Here is a 22,576-nt window from a genome sequence, read left to right on the forward strand (position 1 = left end):
ATATTTGCAGACATCTTCAGAAAACCCACCACTTAGTGTTTTATTTACATATTTACTAGACAGAAAAAAAAAGTGGTGTTTATAGTAAACAGCCTCTCTTCACTTCTTCACCTCACTTGCCTTTGCTATCATATTTCCCAATTTTAAATTCTGGCTTTAGGAGAATTACAGAGCAATAAGAAGAAGAAGAAAAGAAACGAAAAATCACAATGATCATAAACAACAGAAAATCAACATTCTTAAGGGTACATCTATAATCAATATCAAAAACAAATTTAAAGCACACCTCACTCTTCAGAAATACCTTTCACTTGGACCTCTGCATCATAATTTCCCTGAACGGTGGCATCAGTGCTGGGCGTGGAACATTTGTATCTCCCTTGGTCAGCTGGCTGGATGTTCCTAATCACAAGTTCCACAGCATCGTTGCTGCTCCGTCTCAGTTTGATATCCCCGCGGCCCACGCGTTTTTGGTACTCCTCAGAGGTGAAGGTAGAATCCCAGGTACTCACTATCCGCACGAAGTCAGTGTCCCGGGAGAACTCCCAGTCAAAGTTCTGCTCGCTGGGGCCGTCATAGTCGCTAACGCTGCACGGGATCGCCACCTCCGTGCCCACCACTCGAATGAGGGGACCTTTGGGCACTCTCACAATGCGCCCTCTGCAGAAAGCTGGGCAGGAGAATGGAGAATAGGGCACAGTTAAGGATAGGCTTCAACCAGGAAAACACCAAAAATTAAACATGCCAAGGTTGGGCATCCCACTCTGCAGAAAGCAAGAGCTAGTAAGAGCAATATTCCCATTAACATTTCAACTCACTGAAGAAGGAGCCTCTAAACACACCATTTTTAGTGTGGGCAATTTTTTTTTTGCTGCTTATTTAATACCACATGAGGCAACAAAATACTAAATGAGAGAAAACTGTAAAGAGAAAAAAAAAAAAAGAGAATTAGCCATAGATCCAATCGGTAACAGTTTCTCTACAAAGCGAGTGGTACATAAGATGTCTATACAACACTAATAAGTGGTTTTCATTACTACAATGAGGGCATAATCTAATCAGGAATTTTTATAAGACTTCTGCTGATACCACTAGAGAGTCTGAAGTAGGAAATTAATTCTCCCCTAGATTGAGGGCTATGAGAATTTTAAGGTGACGTTCTCCCAAAATGAGTATAGTCACAGCTGCCCTAAAGGGTCATGGCTTCTCAAACACAGGTGAGATTCCTTGCCCTCCAAATTGATTCAAAAGAAAGAACTGATTATAACGGACACAGTTTGCTTGAGTGGATTTCTGCAACCACAAGTTTGCTCTCTGGTGAAGGCCCAGAAGCTGGGAGCATGAGCAGAGCAGGCTGCCTCCAAAGCAGAGGAACACACAGTGCCCAGACTGTGTTTTCTGGGACCGTCTCACCAGAAGGAAAGGACAACAGCAGTTTTCTGCAGAAGCTGGCAAAGCAGAATTTTATGCTCCAGGCAGAAGTGTGAACCACTTAAACAAGCCAGAGGACCTGGCAGAGACACAGCAAGAGACTCTTCTGGTTGATTTGGCTCTGTAGTCCGGAGAATAACCCCAGCAGCTGCACATGGATTTTGGCAAGTCCTTACTTCTCCAAAGAGCAAACTGCTTTGATTCATAGTTCCAACCAGAGAAATCTCTTAAAAGATGAGTACTACTAAATTCAGCCTCCAAACACAAACAGCTTACTGCATCCCACCACATCCATATCCTTAGCAAAATATTTTAACAGCCAGGTAGAACAGAAGCCAGAACACTGAAAGACAGCTCTTGATACAACCAAGAAGACATCTAACAACAACAAAAGAAATTGGACCAAAAAATTGCTCTGAGATACTGCAGAGGAAAAGACAAATTTAAACAAACAACCCCCTAACACACAGAGTACAGCATTCCACATCTGCTACAATTCACCAAGTCCATGGGGAAAGCCACCAGCTAGTGACACAAACACCAATATTATTTGCTGAGCCTTTCCCTCCTATCACTCTGCACATCATCTTGCTGTAGATTAGGACTCCACTTGCTGGCTTAGGCTCATCATGCCAATGGGTGTCCAAGTGTGGGCAAAAGAGTCTTGTGAACAGAAACCCCCACTGGGGAACCTGCTATAAAGCACAGCTTGCCCACCCAAGAGCAGTGTGGAGAAGGATGTGTTAAAGAATAACATTTCTGTGGGCATTTAAAAACTACACAAGCAGCTGTACACGCTTAGCATAACTGCAAGAGAAAAAGTGTGATTTTATTTGCAGTTATAGTTCAGCAAACAGTTGAACCAAAGACTAAAACTGCCCCGTTCAGAACTCTAACCATGCTCTTTGCTTTGCAGGCTGTTCACGTGTACCAGCTCAGTCATAATAGTCCAATTTCCTCACTGCCATGACCTTCTGTATTCAACATTAGTACTTCATTAAACTTATTTGTAATGCAGACTGGGGTTAATCTCCTACCCCTTCTATCCCTCCCAGAAGACTGTTTTTATATACCTGATCAAGTGATTGACTAGTCCTAATAAGGAAGCTGGACTTTGCTGCACCATTCACATGTGCATTGGAGAGGAAAACCTCCACTGACAATGTACTGTTCCACAGACAGATGTCTTCAAGGACACATCTCCTAACCCAAGCACCATGCTAAAATCCTAAAATCATCCACAGAGAAAAACAATCAACAAAAAATAAAGCAAGCTACAGGGCTCTGATATACTTCCTCACAAAGTCTTAAGTTGCATTCAATCCTTCAACTTATCCTCTTACAGAAAGCAGTAACAGCAGCAGGTAAGCTTTAAAGCCTGACAGCCAAACCAGCTTCCAGCAAACCACTGTGAGAAGTCAGCTCAGGATCCTGACTGAGGGCACTCTTCAAGCACTGACATCTCTAGAAAATACTCTCTGGTGACACTAAAACAAGCAGACAACACTGTTCTGCATGTGTCTTCAGCTGCAGACCCACATACCCTGCACTGCACTAATCCAATCTAGAGGTGACAAAGGCATGACTAATGTGGCAAGGGCTGTGCATTTGTGTTGAGATTAGCACCGACAGCTCTCTTCTTCCAAGGTCACTAAAGACCCTTTGACACTAAATGAAGGTAGGGGGTGATTAGCACCTTCCTACGAAAAGGCAAACCAAAGTGAAAGACAGGAGCACAGGGAGTCCTCACCAGATCTGTAAAGCCATGACTATCCCCCTCCCCACAGCACAGTCTCACAAGCAATTCCTGCTTAACCCAGGGCTGGAGGGAAGGCAGCGGAACAGACTGCAGGAGAGAAGAGGAATGAGGTGTAACAGAATTTTATACTTTCCACACAATAGTATTTATTATTGCCAAGATAAATCAGGATTCTGGTAAGGCAGGAGCAGAGCAACACCACCAAGATTGAGAACTTCCTGCAGAGCAGCTGCTCTGCCCTTCCCACAGTGAGGAGGAGTGTGCACAGGACAGGCACTCCAAGGGTAAGCTGCATTTCTAAGTGACCCAGCAGGCTGTGAATTCAAGGTTCTGCCTTTGGTCCTGCAGCAAGGCTATGCCTAAAGACTAAACAAGCTGTCCTTTGCCGTGCATTAGGGATTAACATTTCATGTAACTGTGGCAGAAGTAGCTACAAACACTGATCTTGGCAAAAGGTGAGCTCCATATTACTCTGGCAGATAAGTGAGGAGCTTTTGCAAATATTTTATTCTTACAGAGTCTTGTGTTAATTACATACACCCCCTCACCTTCCCAGAGCAATCATGATACAAGAGCTCAAAACTACGTAAATTTGTTGGAAACATTTATTTTTCATGACACCAAATATATTTCACTGTTAATATAAAGTGACAGGTTCTTGATGAATTCATCTGAATCCCATTTAACTATAGAAACAGATGGAGGAAGACAAAACAATGTATACGCTAGTGACAGAAAACAACAGAACTTTGACAAATCTGTATTTCTCAGTATCACTGATCCCATCAAAGATGTGAATTTAGTGAGAACTCAGTAATTGGATCTGAGTTGGTGTTGGACATTAAATTTTCTAAAGCCCAAGGTTAACTATTAAATACAAAATTTTATTTTTATTGAGTTACCTGTCCACCAGACAAAATTGCAAAGAATGTTTTCCAAAACAAAAGGTAATGGAGCCCCTGCAAGGAGGACAGCACACAAACACAAGGCATGGGACATATTCCTTGGGTTTGTGAAACAGGTGACAGCACTACCAGGCAACACTGGTCCTTTTGCAGGGCTTTTGCAGAAACACAGAAATGTAAGACAACCACAGAGCCCTCGTGGGTATTTGTCAAGCACTTGATTAGAGGATTCTCCCACAGGAATGCATTGAATACTTCACCAGAAACATGGACAAAGTGTGGCTCAAGGTAGAATAATAATACAGAGGGGTCTACCATATTAGTAAGACAGGGGCAAGACAGTTCAGACATAGCCAAGGCAGCTTTGAGATAGTATTTTTTCCCTAGCAATGGTTTATAAATTTGACCCACCACCCAGATGCACCATCACCCTGCTGGCATTAAATGAAATCCTTCCAAAAGGAGAACAAGGAAAGCAGATGATTGAATAGATGGGTTGTGAAGTTAATCCGAGTATAAATAGTAACCTGTCATTTTTAGGATAACCAAGAAAACAAGGCAGCAAAATTGTGCAGGACCTACAGAACAGGTAGATGTTTAAACTCTCAACAAGCTACAAAACTCAAGGAAAGGGCTGGTTAAGGATTTCCCCTTGCATTGGGGACATTTGGAAAGTCTTCTAGGAGCTTCATTTTCATATACATTTTGCATCTACGTATCACTTACGAAAGGACAAGATGAAAAGTAATCTGTGGAGCCGTCCACAAGGCTGAGAACGTATTATTGTTGCAAAGAGCACACTTGTGCTTCAGCACTCTCTTTCACAAGGTGCTTCCTCCAGCCTGCACTAGACAGCTCTCTCTAATAAGAAAACATGTTCTCGTAGCAGCCTGGAGAAGGAGGTCGCCTCCACATCCGCCAGCTGAAGGAAAATACAATCTGACATGCAGTAGGAAGCCAATTAAAGTCAAAAAAGTAAGAGCTAACGAATGAGTAAATTGGCTCAGACTAAGCACTCGAGCCTCTGCATCAGAAAGACTTGGAACACACAGTCCAGCTCCTCAACCAAGGCAGTCACAGGAGACACAGCGACAACTTTGCTGACGCCTTTCATCTCAAAAGAGCTTTCCGAACAAAAGGTTGTTTCATTTGCCAACTGAACATTACCATGTCTGGGAAGGAAATACCCAGCAGCCCTTTCAAATTCACAACAGTTTATGACAGGGAAAAAAAATACTGCAGCCAACTTTGCAAATGGTGGTAACGATCCTCCCTCCCTGAACTCCTCCATCTATTTCCAGTGGAAGCAACACTTGCTGCAGCACTGAGGGAGTGAGTGACCTGAGCAGGGGCAGCCCCTCTTGTGCCACACTGGAGTGTGAGCAATGGATCTCCTACCATTAAAGCTATTTCTAGCAAAATCCCAAACCTCTCACTCCTGTACTGAACTGCTTAACTACAGCATTCGGGAAGTGTAAAGCCATTTTCCAAACTGAAGAAAAAAAGTTATTTTTGCTAATTTTTTTTTTTTAGCCCACCAGAGTCACGTCCACTCAAATACTCTTCCTCCATTTTCAAAAAAGAAATTATCAGGCTCCTGATGGAAAGCATTCAGCAACTTTCCCTAGCGAGCAGGCAGGTGAAGGGACAGGCAGCATGCCACACATTCACAGCCTCTCCTCTTGGGAAGGAGAGCCAAAGCATATCAACACAGGAGATGATAATCCTTATCTCCAATCTGCCCCTCTTCCCCTTGCCTATCCTCCCAGCTTCAATTACAATCAGGCAGCTACACATCAAGAATGTCATCAGTGACTACCCGGGAGAGAAAGAACAAGTTATACCAAACACGCATACAATGCCTGAAAATCTTTCAAAACTTTCAATAATCGTTACAGCAATTATTTTTTTTTAAATATATAATTAACATGATTTTCCTAGAAGAGGCACATTTAAACAAACATTTTACTGTGGTATTTCCTCCACTTTTTAAATGCAATCAATTAAATTTTCTACGCTACACTGTGTAGTCTGAGAGGAAAAATCAGAGATTAAGCAGAAAAGGAAAGTTCTTGAAGAACCAGAAAGGCAGCTATCAAAATTTCCATATTAGTTTCAAAAAGAGAAGGAAAAAAACAAAACTAAGTAAGTGAGATCCCTTACCATTCCTGCTTAACACATGACATTATCATACCCTTTTTTCCAGTGCAGACGCACACACAGGAGGGATTGGGATGTATGCTAAATTATGTGGTAGGCTATTCCTATTCTTTCCAAATTACCAAATTCAGATTGCCTTAACCAGCAGAAGCAACCCAGACTTTACAACTGGCCAGCCTTCACAGGGAAGAAACAAGGGGCTCCTTTAAAAAAAAAAACAAATTTGGTTCTTTATGTCAAAGCTGTAATCACCACAGTAGCCTGGGATCATTGGAGGCACACAGAGCTCCCTCCAAACCTTGCAAGAAAACAGTCATGTTACACCTCTCTGACTGTAGAACTGCCTTACCTAAAAAAAGTCTGATGGATTTTTATGGCTTGAAAGATCTGCAGCCTATCATCTGAAGATATCAGAGAAGAGCAAATGAAAGAGTCCGTGAGAGAGACATTTACATTGTTCTTTCCCAGGCGGCTAGGATTCTTTTTTTAGATAATGTAGAGCTCTTATCAAAAGGAATTAGCCTGGGTGTAATTGCTTAAAACCCATTATCTCTATCAGGATGAAGAAACGCATACTGCATCTTAAGTGGAGCCTCAGAAATGCTATCAAACTGCAAGGCTGCTGGATTGCTGTTATCTCCATACCATCTGAGATCTCAGAAAAACCACATCTCCAGCACAGGGTGAAAAAGCAAGTACCTTCCCAGCTGAACTCCATGTACACCATGTGGACTAATGTGAAAGCACAAGTGTTAATTTTGCAGCACAGGAACAACCTGCTTTCTTCACCACTCATCCATCCCCTCACCCACTGCCACCCCAAGCCATGGGATTACAAAAGCACCTGAACAAACCATGAGGCTTTCACTAGGGCACAGTTCTCAGTTATCACAGAAACACAGAATGGTTTGCATTGGAATGGACTTTTAAAGACCATCTAGTTCCAACACCCTGCCATGGGCAGGGATGTGTTACACTAGACCAAGGTGCTGCAAGTTTCAGCCAACCTGACCTTGAACACTTCAAATAATGGGGCATCCACAGCTTTTCTGGGCAACCTGCTCCAGTGTCTTTCCACCCTCATCATAAAGAATTTCTTCTTAATATCCAATCAAAACCTGCCCTCTCTTTCAGTTTAAAGCCATTATCCCTTGTCCTGTCACTACATGCCTTGGTCAAATGTCTCTCTCCATCCTTTTTACAAGCCCCTTGAAGTACTGAAAGGCCGTAATATGATCTCCCTGGAGTCTTCTCTTCTCCAGACTTAACATTGGCCTTTCTCCATAGGAAAGAAGTTCAGTCCTGACAGCAGTCAGAAGATCTTACTGTCCAAAAAAACAGGGACGGTAAGAGAACAACACTTCACCATATGAAACACACTGTGTCATTGCACGTAGTCAGCAGTTCATCTGCTCACTGCCCAAAAAGATTCACTCTGGAAAAACATCACTGAACCATCTCACAAAAATGAAAGCCACCTTCTGTCTCACAAAAATGAAAGCCACCTTCTGTCTCTCTCCCAAGGCAGCTGCAACAGGCAGCATTGTCTCTCCTGCCATCTCAGACTTTTGGGAATGAAGCACTGGTCACCTGTACCAGTTCCTCTCCTCTGAAGACAAGCAGACTGGCATCTTTCACTCCAGCACATCACCCATCTCAATCCTGGGCCAAAACAAGCTACAGGAATTTGCTGCAAGTGTTTCTGTGGATTACCCATGCTACAGTACAAGGAGAAGAGACCAGTAAACTGCAGTGGAAACTGTAAGGCAGAAACCAGGTGCATGTGCAGGTAGAGTTTAAAACACTATCACTGGCTGCAGACAGCACAGATCCCTCTGTACGCCACTAATTCCTGGCCATGGGGAGAGGTTTGCCATGGGAAGGTAGACCAAGGCATATGGCAGGCAGAAGAGAAAGGAGAAGCCATACAAACCTTTCCCAAGTGTGCAAAACAGGAGGCTACCTTGTAAAACAGAGCAGCTCTTGGCAGGCAGAGAACTGTGGTACCATTGGTCCAAAAAAAAAAAAAAAAAAACAAAACCAAAAAACGCAAGAAAAACCCTAAAAAACCAAAAAAGCCCCAAAAAACCCACCACCAAACCATCTAGCAGGCAAAGATAACACTAAAGATCATGTTTTAGCTTCCCTGGATGTCAAACAACTTCATCACAAATAATCTCTATTCCCTTTCCCTACCACTGACTGACAGTTAAAGATAAAAAGCTGTATCTAAGAACTACTTCTGACAACTCTCTAAAATGCATCTGGGAGTGAAAAAGAAAGGGGATAGGAAAAAAACCCCATGAAATGTCAGAATTAACATGCCACTTATTCCTGGGTCTCACCTGACAAACCTGTCCCTGCTAATGGCCTTCACTTACTGTCCTCCAAATTGTCTCCATTTCTATCCTGCTCTGACAGAGCAGCCCATTTAGGTTACCTGGTGACATCTGACCCAAAAAGTCCAGGGATTCTGGAAGTGGTATTTAGACTGCCACACAAGACAGGTGATTTTCTGTTGTTCTTCCTCAGAAGCAATTTGTGTTGCAGAGGAGAAGTTCAATATGTTGCATTCTAAAGAAAACAGTTGACAAAGCAGTAAAGCCCACAAGTCAAGGCTTAAGAGCATAGTTGGAAACCAGGCTGCAAATATTTCCAGAAATGCTGTATCTTCACATTTCCTTTAGTGGGGAGGAAAGACACAGGTTAACAAATACCTACTACTAATGGCAACTTGAACAAGAGAAGTATTTTTAAAAAGTCCCCAAACTGGAATATACAGAATTAAAATCAGTGCTGCTCCGCAACATCATTAACTTGCACTTATCTCTTATCTTAAATCTTTCCCAAAGCAGTTGGAACTGAGCAGAGCAGTCCAAATCCATTTGTTCTATACTGCAATTTCCTCTGGGCAGAGACAAACTATTTTCTTTGCTCTGTGTGGAATGCAGCACACCACTAGGATTAAACAGAACTTTTGGGAGATTTAACTGGAGTAAACAATCGAAATAGATAATTTCTAAATCTGCATCTACATTAACTAAAAATCATACATTGAGTGAAAATCCAAGACAAAAAAAATCTAAATCCTAGAAAGATCACATTAAAACTCTATAAGCTACTATGTTTTTTACCAACATATCTTTCAACAGGACATAGCTCATAACAGAGCTGATAAAGCTGGAAAGCTAAGAAAAAGCATTTGTCAAAAGACTTTTTAAAAAGCTGCATGAATAGCAATATCCATGTGTTTTACAAGTCTCTAAAATATATATATATATTATATGAATTACAAAGGAAATCCTGAAACACTCCCTTCTCTCCTTAAAATAATTTCCATTATCATCACTCTCTTTTTCTCCTAAAGCAGAAAGCATTGATTTTTATTAGCATGAAGTAATCATTTGTTTTCCAAGTCATCTTTAATGCTAGGTAATATACAAAAAAAAAAAAACCCTTTAAAAATGCTAACAAATACAAGAAACACTGAAACCAATGGAAAGTCTCTTACTTTTCATTAACAATTACACTAAAACCAAAAAAGCAAAGCAAGAAAAAGCACAAACAGATGTTTGGAGGTTTTTTGGTTTTTATTTTTTTTGGGGGGAGGGGGGGGCAGGTTCTTGAGTGATTGTTTTGCCTTGTTTTTAGATGTGAGCTTTTTATTTTGTGTTTGGGATGAAGGGGGGGGCAGGCTGCAGGAGGTTTTTGTTGGTGGTTTTTTATGTTCTTTACCTGGTTAAATTTCATGGCATTTGTCCACTGCAATTTAACCCAACACCCCACTCACACCAGACAAAGTCCTGTCTAAAGCCAAGTTAAATCCAAAGGGGATGTGGAAATGAAATTTAAAAAGTCAAATACTTTCATAATCCAGATATTACTTATCTTCACCTTCCCAAGAATTATTTTGGGGTTCACTTCAAATCTCCACACCAGGCACTCGTTTCCTAACACGCATTTCACTGGATGAGCAAAGGCATCCTGGAGGCTTCAGCAAAAGCAGCAACAGAGGCCCATCACAGAAGTCAGCAGCCACACCACCAAATGACACAACACACACACACACACACACTTGGGCTCCCAGACTCTCCACCTGGGATCCTGAAGGGCAGCTTCACTCTGCCTGCATCTGCTGCTGTGAGAGATTACGGCACGAGGTGGCTGGGCAGCCAGGCTGCTGGAACGGCTGAGCAAGGCAGCATATGGCACTGGCCCACCTTGGCTCCACGCTTGACAACTGATTTGCAGCCACAGGAGCCAGTGGGGGGATGGAGCTCAGTGTTTTAGAGCAATCCTTTTTGCCTGTAATTTAATTTTCTAACGGTCTCATCTTCACCGTAAATAATCTCCAAGCAAGCAGCCACATTAAAAATGCCAACAGCAGATGCACACAGAATGAGTGTTATGGCATGGAAATCAGTTCCTGTGCCTTGTAGGACTGTGGAGGTAAGTGCAGTAGCACAGCTTTTGCCAGGTCCTTTTGCAGCAGATCTTCTTGGACAGATTAACCAACTAGACCAAATTAAAAAGCTAGGAACAGATTACAGGCATTCCTGGTTTCAGGCTTAGTGCTCACTTTATCACAGTTTCTTTACATAAAGATGAATGCAAAGAGCCAGGCAAAGATGACATAAGGCAACAGAGAACAGTTACCTAACTTGTGCTTCAGCAGTTGGTGCCCCCAGAGGACTTCACCTGGGCCCCTACACAGCCACCGCATCCATACTGCTGCCTGGAACCTGGAAAACTGGAGACCAGTGTTTTCCAAGCCCTTCTCTCAAAGCCTACAGATCCAATTAGCACCCAAAAGCCAATTTCAGGTCATGCAGAGCAACAGTGTTTAGTATGTTAATCTCTGTGGAGCCTGCATGGTGTTTTTCTCCTGGACAACAAGGAATTGCACGCATGCGTGCACACAGAGTATGATTTGAGAGACATCAGGGCTCTTCCTCCTTTAAGACAAGATTTACATAACTAATTCTGTAATTGAGAACAGGACTGGAAGGTATTTACACTGCTTGATGCTGCTGAGCTTTTATTATTTGCTATGGGAGAGACAGTAAGAGATTCTCTTGCCCCAGAAAAGATAGGTAGTCTCATCTGTAGCATTAAAAAAAAAAAAAGGAGACACATGAAATTACCCATTTCAGGAAGAGATATTTTCCATTACAGAATCATTTCTCTCTTCCAAAGCAGAGGGTCAGTGGGAGCAAGGGAAGAAAAGAGGTCTGGATAAGAAAAAAGATGAGAGGTCAGGGACATAAAACAACATCTAGAAGGCACACAGGGATTCCAGTCAAGGTCTCTGTGCAACCCCCACGCAGACTGTTAAATAAAATTACCCCCAGATGGGTCTGCAAAACAGCTGGCTTTGAAAACAGGCATGCCACAGCACTCTTCATTATTTGAAAGGGACAAATACCAACACAAGACACTTCTGGAAACACAGGAAAAAGCCTCACAAACAGCATTCAAATCAATATTGCTTGTTTCATTAAGACTCCTGAAAATTCAGAATAAAGTTTTAGGTTAGTAGATGGAACTCAAGATGGCCTCCTTATTTACTTCACTAATATTTAAACAGAAACAAAAAAATCTGCATTACAAAGAAAAATAAGACTACCACAACTATCTACTTTGGCACTAGCACAGTCTTAAAAAACAGAAAAGGCTGCAGAGGGCAGCTGGTGCTAAGCCCCCAAAAATCATACTGCATCTTTGGGAGGTGGCAGTGTACCAAAAATCCAAGACACCTGAAGCACAGCAGATATGCTCCTGGAGTGACACTTCTGGGTCAGTTACATCCCAAGGAATACTCAGATTGCTTCCCAGGAAAAAGCAAAGTGCAGAAACGGGAACTCACCTCAGAAATTCAGTCCTCGACAACCAAAATGATAATGAAGGTGCAATCTGTGTGCTCATAAAAGATGCTTAAAGGACTGCTCACATTTGAACTTAGTCTTCCCTAAATCACAAGTGTGAGCTAAAGCCATAAACACACGTGTGGCCAGGATTTGAAATCCACCCACACTTCGCAGCATCACTTATGCCTGCTCAACAAATTTAACAGCCAAAACTTCCAAAAAAACCATGCAAGACTCAAAAATTTCCTGGCATTCAGTGCCTCCAAGGGCTTGAAGGCAAATTAGCTGTGTAATTAGCTGTCTGTGGCCCTGAATCCTACCTCTAGAAAGCTGTTCTCACACGTGAAAGGAAACAGTATTGCATGTGGCTGCTGTTTAATTTCCTGGAAGATTAATTTTACTGGACAGAAGAAGAGGCTTTCTGGAACAGGCGGGCAGGTATGTGCATGTGGGCAACTCAAAAGAGATCCAGAAACCAGCAAAGCATTGAGCAAGCACCTGGTGAAATTCCACTCCAAATTACCCAATCCTGGAGAAAAACAAACATTTCTACTTGTGACTTATAGAGTAAGCAAAAAAAAAAAAAAAAAAAAAAAAAAAAAAAAAAAAGAAAAGAAAAGAAAAGAAAAGAAAAGAAAAGAAAAAAGAAGCACTCTGCTCTTGTGTGACCAAAGCTAGGTAGTTCTTGAAATGAAGAGGTTCAATTATCAAAAATGCCTGAGCATTAATCTCCTGGGGAACCAAGCCTCCTTTCTAAAGTTCCAGGCTCTCACAGTCCCAAGCCTTCCATCACCTGTGAAAACCCTGCCCTGAATTCAATGCAGGCACTTTGTTACCTCCAGTAGCAGAACAGCAAGGTTCATCAATTCAGCACCTGGCCAAAGAAGACCAGCAGTCATTTCATGTTCCCCATCACAAATTTAAAGTCTTTTCTCCCTTTAGATTATATGCCAGTAAGTTATCTCTGTTATCTGCTTTGATTAACTTGCAGCATTTGCTGCAGTATCTACTTTTGCCTCAACAATCAATCCTGAACAGCCTCCCTGGTACACACAGGAACAGGTAGCACTGCAGAATGTCACACACATTTAAGCTTCTGGGGAGATTTTGATGCCATTAGACATGAGAAAACCCACATGTAATAAAAGGCTATCACAGCATTGCATCACTTGGAGCCTTAGCAAAGTCTGGGGTTCAGCCTTTAGCTACCACTTTCACTTAAGCATGCCCAAATATACATCTCAAAATGCTTCCTGTTATTTCTCTCCAAAGCAGATACTTTGCTGCTGTCATTGGCATGCTATGCATTGGACAGTCAAGTCAACACCAGAGGTGATGAAAGAGAAAGGTAACACAATAAGATTATCTAATAGGTGCCAACACCCAGAACATTTCAGAAACCAGCTTCAGAGGTAGCCAAATGCAACACCCATGAGCCAGCAAATACTTGGGGGAATTAGCCAAGGTTAAGCACATTAAGGTGAGGTTGGATGGAGCTCTGAGCAACCTGGTTCAGTGGCAAGTGTTCCTCTCCATGGCAGGTGTCTTGATTTTGCATGGGACCAAAACCACAACAGCAGGGGGGTTGGAACTAGATAATCTGTAAGGTCCCTTCCAACCTAAACCATCCTATGGTTCTATGAGGATACCACCTCTAATTTAGGAAGCTTCCAAGCTACATATGATCATGAAATAGTACACTAGGATAGTAATGTCTTCACTCTACCCTAGGCTGCCACTCATGGCCACTGTCAGAGGCAAGACCTGAGGCTAAATAGGTCTTTGGTGTCAGCCTTCCCCTCTCTTCCACAGCCTCAGGAAGCAGGAGCTTGGAGGCACTGCCCTTTCATCACTGCTGCTCCTCAGTGGAACCCAGGCTGGTGACTAGGCTGGGCCCAGCAGTGAGAACAGAGACAAAAAAAGGAGTGAAAGAACACAGAATTTTCAAGTAACTCCAAAATCAGAAGTGAGGGAATCCTTTTGAGCATGAAACAAGAGTGAGAGGCGTGTAGAGAACCAACATGACATTAAAATAGCAGGAGGAGGAGAATACAATTTTTGAAAGACACCCAGAGGGAAAACGCTTAATTGTTTCTTTTCTGCTCCAGTCTCAATGCAGAACTATTCTAGGTTACACTATTTAACAAGACAACCTATGCACAGAATAAGTAGCTGTTAATATTTGGGTGAAGCTTGGGATATGCTGAAATTATTCTGTAACTAACACTTATAATCAGCTCACATTGAAACAGACAGCAGATTGCATGCACCCCAGGCATCCTCACATTTGCTGCGTTGGAAAGAAGAGTTATGTCCCACAGTACATTGTTCAGCAGAACAAAAGACTCTGCATCCCAATGGACAGCACACCAGCCATTTTGTGGGTCCTACCCTGGTGCACACGTGTAGCACATCAACAACAGACAACACCTCCAGTACACATTGCAAAAGCAAAGTGCAGTGCTGACCAAGCCACAGAAGTCTCCACCAACCCCTGTGTTCATGCAAACAAAATTTTAATGTAACTTGAAATTATGTCTAGTGCAAACACAGTAGCTGTCTAACACCATAAGAACAGAAGGGGAAAGTACACCACCGATTTAGAAAAGTCAAGGGTGCTAAAATTCACCTGGAGAGCTGTAGATGGATTTGTCCACCAACACTGGCATTAGCAGTCCATGCTTCTAAAGCATGAGGGAAGAGCCTTGGTAGCAGCTTTTAAGTACCTTTGGGATTTCTAGTGAACAGGTGTGTCTCTGAATTGTCCCCTTCACTTGAGGGCAAAGAGCCCTTGGGTAACAAGGGATGCACTCACTGCACAGAGAGCCCATATTGCCCAGAGGTACTTCTGACTGGGCCCAGAAAACCAAAGCATCCAACACTCCTGTCCAACGAGCAGAGCAAGCCCCGACCCCTGAGCACATCCTGGATGCCATGCCAAGCCAGAGACCTGCTCACCAGCCTTAGCACTAGAGATCCCAGGAACTGACATATCCCTCCCAGTGCAAGCACAAAACACAGACCCATATGTAAGAAAACAGAAATGTGACATGCATTTCTACCACACCAACCTAAACTGGAGAAGTGTTCATTTGGCGCCTAAGCCCTTAACTCAGACTGTAAAAAAAAAAATTAACTGAAAGCTTGATCTCATAAGCATTAACAACAACAACAAAAAAAAACCCCAAACAAACAAAAAACCCAACTAAAAAAACCCCAAAATGACAAACAAGCAAAGAAAAAAACCCAAATAAAAAGATAAAGTAAGAGACTGAATTCTGTGCAGCACTGAGAAGTTCTCCTTGCTCACATGCCTCATGATAACATCTGAAAAGATAGCATTGTTTAAAAAGTCAGTGCTATATCTAAGCCCCTTTGGGCAAAAGAAAAAGAGTTATGCCTTCGGTAATGTTCAGAAAGAAGCATGGTATACATGCACTCAGATTTCTCAATGGATGGTTTAAAAATAAAGTATCCTCCTCCCAGGTCTGCACCTAGCCATGTCCAATGTCAGCAATACATACCAATAAGCCTGACAAGCCTTTCATAAATAAATACAACAAAACTGTTTATTTCCCTTTTAATTTCTTCACTGTTTATAAATTCACACTTTAAACCTTCTAAGTACTACTTACACGCCCTGCTCAATTTTTATTTTACTACACCACATAACCAACTGGGTTGCTGTCTTGCTGGAATGACAGTCATAAGTCATGCTAACAGCACCACTGTCCTATAGAAAACTTGTTTATTATTAGAGAGCAATCAGTATTACTACTGTTACAAGAAAATAATAAAGTGGCTAAAAGGCACTCCTGTTGCTAGTGAAGATCTAAATGAAGGTACACACAGAATTTACAGGGCTCTAGTTAACTATACAATTCTGCTCTCACCTCCTGCCTCCCCACTTAATTTTTCAGAAAAAATAACAGGTTTTTAGATATTAATAATCTGAAGAGCATTTCCCAGGAGCTTAAACCTGTTCGAATCCACAACACCAAATTATGACATTTCAAAGTATTCAAGCAGAAGAGCACCTGCCTTAATGGAATGCAAGAGCAGCCTACAAATGCCTCCACTGTTTGTAGTTTTATAGCCTAAGCCTACCTGCAGTCAAAATGCAGGGCACAAAGCACACAGCTACATCATGTTTTGCCTTTCCCCAGACAAAACACAGATTATTTCAACATCTTTATTCCTTTCACAAAGAATAAGCAAGCCTTGGACAAGGGATTGCCAGCAAGTCTTAAAGTACAGAAGTCCAGTCTGTCCCTAGATGGAAAAGTAGCAATCTTTGCCTTTATTGTAAAAGGATATCCTCTTTAGCAGAGAGAATTGTGTTTAAAAAAAATCTGTTTAATATTTGAGTAATTATCTTCCCTGGGCAGTTTTAAGGTATTCATATTTCTGCCTACCCCGCTCAAACTTCACTTTCATCTCTTAACAATTCAATGCAAGAAATTCACTACCTGTCCATCACCTACAATTGCTCAGTACAATCAGTGAGTTCTCCCAGAATTCTCTGAGATCCTATTGAAAAAATCTCTCTACTGATGAAAAGAACCATCTTCATTAATCCACCTGGCAGATGCATTCTTCCCTTCTAATCATTATGTGAGTTTACAAATCTAACAAAGCTGTACTCACATCACATTATTCAGATTACAAATTCTCTGGGAAAAGAAAGCTCGTGGGCATGGTGCTGTAAATCATCAAAACCACTTCTTACTCCTAGCTGATACCCACTTTAAGAAAAGGTATGTACACAGCTGACTGCTAGGGAAGAGTCACAGGCACGGTCAGTCAACTGGCTATCCCTGAAACAAGCATTTGTTAAGCAGCACTACTCAATAATCAGAATATTTTCTGCAGGAAGGACACACATTTATACAGGGCAGCTCAAACTTTGAGTGAAACCTACCCAGAGTATTGTAAGCCAAGGCTGTTAAGTTATCTGCAGAGAGCCTGAAACAACAGCAGAGGCAAAAGCTGCATCCTTGAATGTCAACACTAGAAGCCAATAACAAATTTAACATCACTACTGTGGATTGTTTCAGGATTTATGTATTTTTATGGAAATGCACAAGAGTTGAATGTTCAATTGCCATTATCACAGTCGGGTTAAGTCCATGAGGCAGTACTGGGGTTACAAGAAACATCCTGCAGGAAAAGCTTAAAATGAGGCTCCCTAGTTTCTGTCAGTAAAAGAGAACAGACTTTAACAACCTAACTTCACAAGCTCCTGCTAAGCCTGGATGTCAGTCAGTTAAATGTTTGTTCCTATTTCATCCTTAAATGCCAGAAATGTTAAAGGAAAAGGAAAGAAAACATTCAGAGAACCACAGAGTATCCCAGGTTGGAAGGGACACATGAGGATCACCAAGTGCAACTCCTGGCCCTAGGCAGGACACCCCAAGGGTCACACCATGTACCTGAGAGCAGTGTCCAAACACTTGAACTCTGTGAGTCTTGGTGCTGTGACCACTGCCCTGGGGAGCTGTTCCAGTGCCCAACCACCCTCTGGGTGAAAAACATTTTCCTTATATCCCACCTAAACCTCCCCTGACTCATCTTCCTGCCATTCCCATGGGTCCTGTCACTGTCACCACAGAGCAGAGAGCGGTGCCTGCCTCTCCTCTTCCCCTCATCAGGATGTTGAAGACCACAACGAGGTCTCCCCTCAGTCTCCTCTTCTCCAGACTGAACAAAACAAGTGACCTCAGCTGCCCTTGTACAGCTTCCCCACCAGTCCCTTCATCATCTTCACAGCCCTAATTCCAATTAGTTTCTATCTCAACATAAAACATTTCTGCAACAATCAGAGGTAGATGGTGCTAAGGAGGGGGTATACAGAAATGGACAGTGGAATTTCTGTATGACCCCCACCATAAATTCAAATAATGTTCTGCCAACTAATTCATTTTTAGAGCTCATTTGGTTTTAAACTCCAGCTTTGTTATTACTTGGGACTTGTGACAGGAGCTTCCATGCAATGCATAACTCAGCATTCATATGACAAAAATCATCAAAATTACAAGTCACAGAATAACTGTGTAGAAGAGTAGCAGTATTTATGTAACCACAGTAATATAAGGCAATATTCTTTAGAGATCTTTCATTAGACCAGCTCACAGTAAGAAAAGATGGCATACATGTCCTTTTTCTGAAACAGATATAATAAGAAACTTCCCTAAAGTTTCAAAAGCACCAAGGTCCTAGAGAAAAAAAATCTCTCTACTGCTATACCTTGCCTATCATTCTGCCTCAATGAGCTCAAACACAGCTCAGCTCACGTCCCACAGCCTCTCACAGTTCTGCCCATCACAAGTGCACACTCCAGTGCTTCTACTCACAGTGACTTCCCTGCAGAACAAAACACCCAAGATGACCTGACAAAATCCTTGCTGGCATTCACACTTCTGATGCTGCAAAGAAGACTATTTAGGTAGAAGTGGATTCAAATGGAAGAAAAAAAGGCAAAAGGTGACTTCATGCACAGAAACAGATGTTCTGAAAGAGGGCAAGAAAGAGATTCCACTCTCCTAAGAATGCCAACAATATATACCACCAGATGAGCAGAATTCTGTCCAAGAGCTATTCAGGTTTCCCAGCAGGTACTCACTGCTCTTCACCTACTTCAACACAAAGCACACATGCCATCTTTTCCAAGGAAAAGCAGACCCTCCTCAGCACAGGCAGGCTAGTTAGGAGACGGTCTGAGGCTCCTGTGGCAGAGGCTGCTGAAGCAGACCCACAGGTGCCCTAAAGCTCCCACCAGCCTTCCAAGCTATGCTTACTGCATGAACCAGGCTTATCCAAGGAATGCCACAGCAGAACAAGAACAAAGGCAAGCCATGCTTGCTCCCCTCTGCACACCTTTAAAGAGTGTCCAAACCCAGCCTGACTTACCGAGACGCATCCCTGCCTCTGAAGATCTGCCTGAAACGTGGTAAATGTATCAAGAGGAAATTTTATATCAAATTACAAGAAAAGGGTACATGAAATTGCCTGTGAGGGACTTAGAGATCCTGCAAAGACACAGAAACAATCATCAGACCATTTCCTGTCATCATCTGGTGCCATACATCCAGGACAATATAGAAGTCTTACAGGTAGGGCATTAATTACCACAAGTTAAAAATCTTCTTGGCTTCCTGTATTGAAAACAATTGTCACTTCATGAGCTTTTCAAGTTTCTAATGCATACAAAACCAGCAAATGCTGGGGAGCTGCAGAAGGAAGTGGTGGTGTTAACTAGTGCCAAGAAGCATTCAAATAACTTCGAAGGTCGAAGTTCTTCACTCACCCATGCAAACAAAACAGTGAAAACCAGGGCAGACAGGGCTGTCCCTCCTTGTGCATGTGTCAGCCACAGCCAACACACATCTGGCTGTTTTGTATCAGAAACTGGGTTCTGAGCTCACTCAGGAGCCAACCTCAGCTGCAGAGTTTTAATTCCAAGAAACATCTGTGGACTCGTGAGAGTCACCTGACCAAAGCTCTGCTTTGGACTGCAGTCAAGATCCCACAGCAACAAGGCAACCCTGACACTGGAGGATTAGTGCTGAGCCCAGACTGCCACTCGTGTGAAAGCAGAACTCACGCTGGACTTGGGCCAAACCCACATATGCAAAGCGTGCTCTCACCCCAGTGCACCAATACCAGAAGGGCAACCAAAAGAAGAAAACACAGAAGGAAAGCCAGCACATTACTTTGGTGACAAATGCATGTTCTGTCAAAGTCCAGGTAAGGGGACTCATTTCTTATTCTGGGCTGGGAATTGTTAAAGCAAGGAAAAGACCCACCTTACAAGTTTGAGTACAGAAGTGCCCCGTGCACTGCCCTGCATCCACCTGTAGGTTACTACCCTTGCCCAGATACACAAAGAGGTTTAAGTGCCTCTACAGCATCAGCCAGGGTGAAAAATCTCTCCATATACATACAAACTAAACGCTGACAGCTCACATCAAGAGGGGGATCAGTGAAAAATACTTCAAACTGCCTTTAACAGCTCCTTCCAAGAAGCTTTGGCCTATCTCTGTTGATCCTTAGAGGTTCATAAGGCAAAGTCCAGAACAGGCACACGCCCTGCAGCCTCTGGTCCTAAGTAGGAACAAGGCTACCATGTGAAGTCTCATTTGTTCTTCAGCTATTTTGGAAGGACATCCCCACCCAGTAACTCTATTCACAGTACTGCAGCCTCCCCCTCAACCCGCCCTTTCAGACTTTAAAGGCAGACACCAGCAACAACTCAGAGGCCACAGCATACCCTGCAGCCACATGCATCACACTTCAGTCCTTGTTTTAAACTCTGCAGGAGTCTACAATTAGATATTCCATTTACCTGCCAGTGGTGAGCAGAAAACTTTGCTTAGAAAACCAGGGTATTTCAAGATTCAACTGCAGAGCTTTGAAAAACCAGCAGTTTTTTACCAATGCTGTTTTGTGGTGATAACTGCCCCAGCACCACCATCTCATGCAGACATACCTTTACCTAATTCTTCCATTTTAAACAAGCTATTCCCTCATTTCCCTTTCTCTGTGGAAAGCATGCCCTGCTCTGGTTATCTCTCCTCCTTTCCTTCTCCCACTTCTAATTTCAAGCAACAGCCATACTTCTGTGCCCAGTGACCCCGGGGGTATACATGCTATTTTCTCAACTTTTTGTTTTAATAGATAAACCTACAGTCCTAGGGATGTCAGCAGCTTTGCAACTATTGACAGGTGCCTATCAATAGAGTTTCCAGCAGACAGGGCTCAGTCAATAGCTTTAGTGACCATTCAACTCCGCTTGTGATAAGACAGGGAAGACCCAGCCTTGTTTTACTTCCCACTTCCAAACACCAAGTGATTTTGTCTCTAATAAGCTGTCATGTTCTTTATTTTCTCACTGATGAGGCCACCTCCAAGCACTTAATCTCTGCTTGCCAAAAGGTACAGCATGCCTTGTCTAGAACCAAGCCCCGAGATCAAACAGGAACAAGGCTGATGTGATACATTTCTTACACCACATTAACTTAAAGCTCTGTATAAACTGGATGGGAACAAGAACACTGCACACACACCATAAAGGCTCTTTACACAGACAAACACCATCCACAGCCATCACCTCCCCAATACACAGCATATTGCTGGGCTTCTAAAGAACATAACATGTCTTTTGGGGGAAGGTGGATGTTATCTGGGTAAGTATTATGGGTGGTGCTGTGAAAGCACAAAATAGTCTGTGGCAAAGGCAAAAGGCAAAGGAAGATACATCACCCCTCCTACCCTCTAGGAAGAGGATTAGAGCGCAGACAGAAAGACTAACGCCTCGCTGCTTATTCTAACAGTTTCCATTAACAAATAATTGCCTATTTTCACCTCAGTATTACTAGCTGCATTCAAGCACAAATACATGTACTGATTAGACATGCATTTCTGAGGGGGAAAATGGGCATTGAGACTTACATTACCATTCACAAACCAAGCAAATTCTGAATTTTTGCTCCAAATAAATACATTTGGTACCCTGAAAACCTAGGAAGCATCCTCCATCAGTTCAGCATCTGTTTCATATTTAGAAGCTATTCTTTGCAAATGCAGGGGTCACACTGCTTTTAAAGCAGCCTCTGCCAATTCCCTTTCGCGGGGCAGATTTAATAGCGAATTCCACTGCCACAGGATTCAGTGTGTAATAATGAAGGGTAGCGTGTCAATAGATGAAACTGCACACATCAATAAGGAGCTGGCAGAGGTCCCCGCGGATGCCTCTCTTGCAACAATCGTTCCAATGCGTGTAGGAGAACAATGCGTTACAGCCCGCTCAAAGATTCCCCACAGCCACACTGCATCAAAGGCCGGCTCAAACACCGCGCTAAAGCTCTGCTCTCGGAGCCAGCCGTGCAACATGCACGGAAACAAAGTCCTTTACACTGGCAATTGTTCTTGTTAACACTGGCAAACCTGAGCAGAGCCAGCTTTCTGTCGGAACTGGACTCTTGCTAACCAACGCGACCCCCAGCAATGGTTCTGCCAAACTCTTTTCAGAGGCTACCGATATGGCAAGGAGAGAGTGACTCAGAGAGCATGAGAACACACAAACTGCAGTCACAAAGCAAGCACCAAGCAGCACAGCTAAACCACGTCTTTAAGAAAGGCAGAAAGGCAAGTCCAGACTAATCAAGCCTGTTAAACAGAAAGAGTGGAATAAGAGCAGCTACAGCAGCAGGAGTTGTTTTACAGCCAGTGTGAAGTAAAGAATGGTGATGGATATCTGGGAAAAAAGCCTGAGAGGAAAACTGAAGCCAGAGAACAAAAGTTAAAAGCAACACAAAGTTTACATTGATTTTTTTTTTCCAAGCGACACATAGGAAAGATGATATATATACTTTGTGTGCTACAAGCAGCAGACTCTCACAGCAGCTCTGATCAGCGATCCACACAGAGCAGTACATCAATCCAGCACTGGCCAA

General features: G+C 42.7%; 1 protein-coding gene across 2 annotated transcripts in view; it reads right to left on the minus strand.

Annotated features, from left to right (window-relative positions):
• PTGFRN (prostaglandin F2 receptor inhibitor) overlaps positions 1-22,576 on the minus strand; it is a 67,630-nt gene that overhangs the window by 38,298 nt on the left and 6,756 nt on the right. The window contains exon 2 of one of the 2 annotated variants that reach the window (XM_071433748.1): positions 305-670. In XM_071433748.1, coding sequence (XP_071289849.1) covers positions 305-670 — 366 coding nt within the window. Of the gene's footprint in view, positions 1-304; positions 671-22,576 lie in introns of those variants that run through there. The other variant, XM_071433750.1, reaches the window with a different exon arrangement.

The sequence above is a fragment of the Agelaius tricolor genome, unplaced genomic scaffold (genome assembly GCF_023055355.1).
Source record: "Agelaius tricolor isolate 1412-34295 unplaced genomic scaffold, bAgeTri1.0.p SCAF_9, whole genome shotgun sequence".
NCBI classification, from domain to species: domain Eukaryota; kingdom Metazoa; phylum Chordata; class Aves; order Passeriformes; family Icteridae; genus Agelaius; species Agelaius tricolor.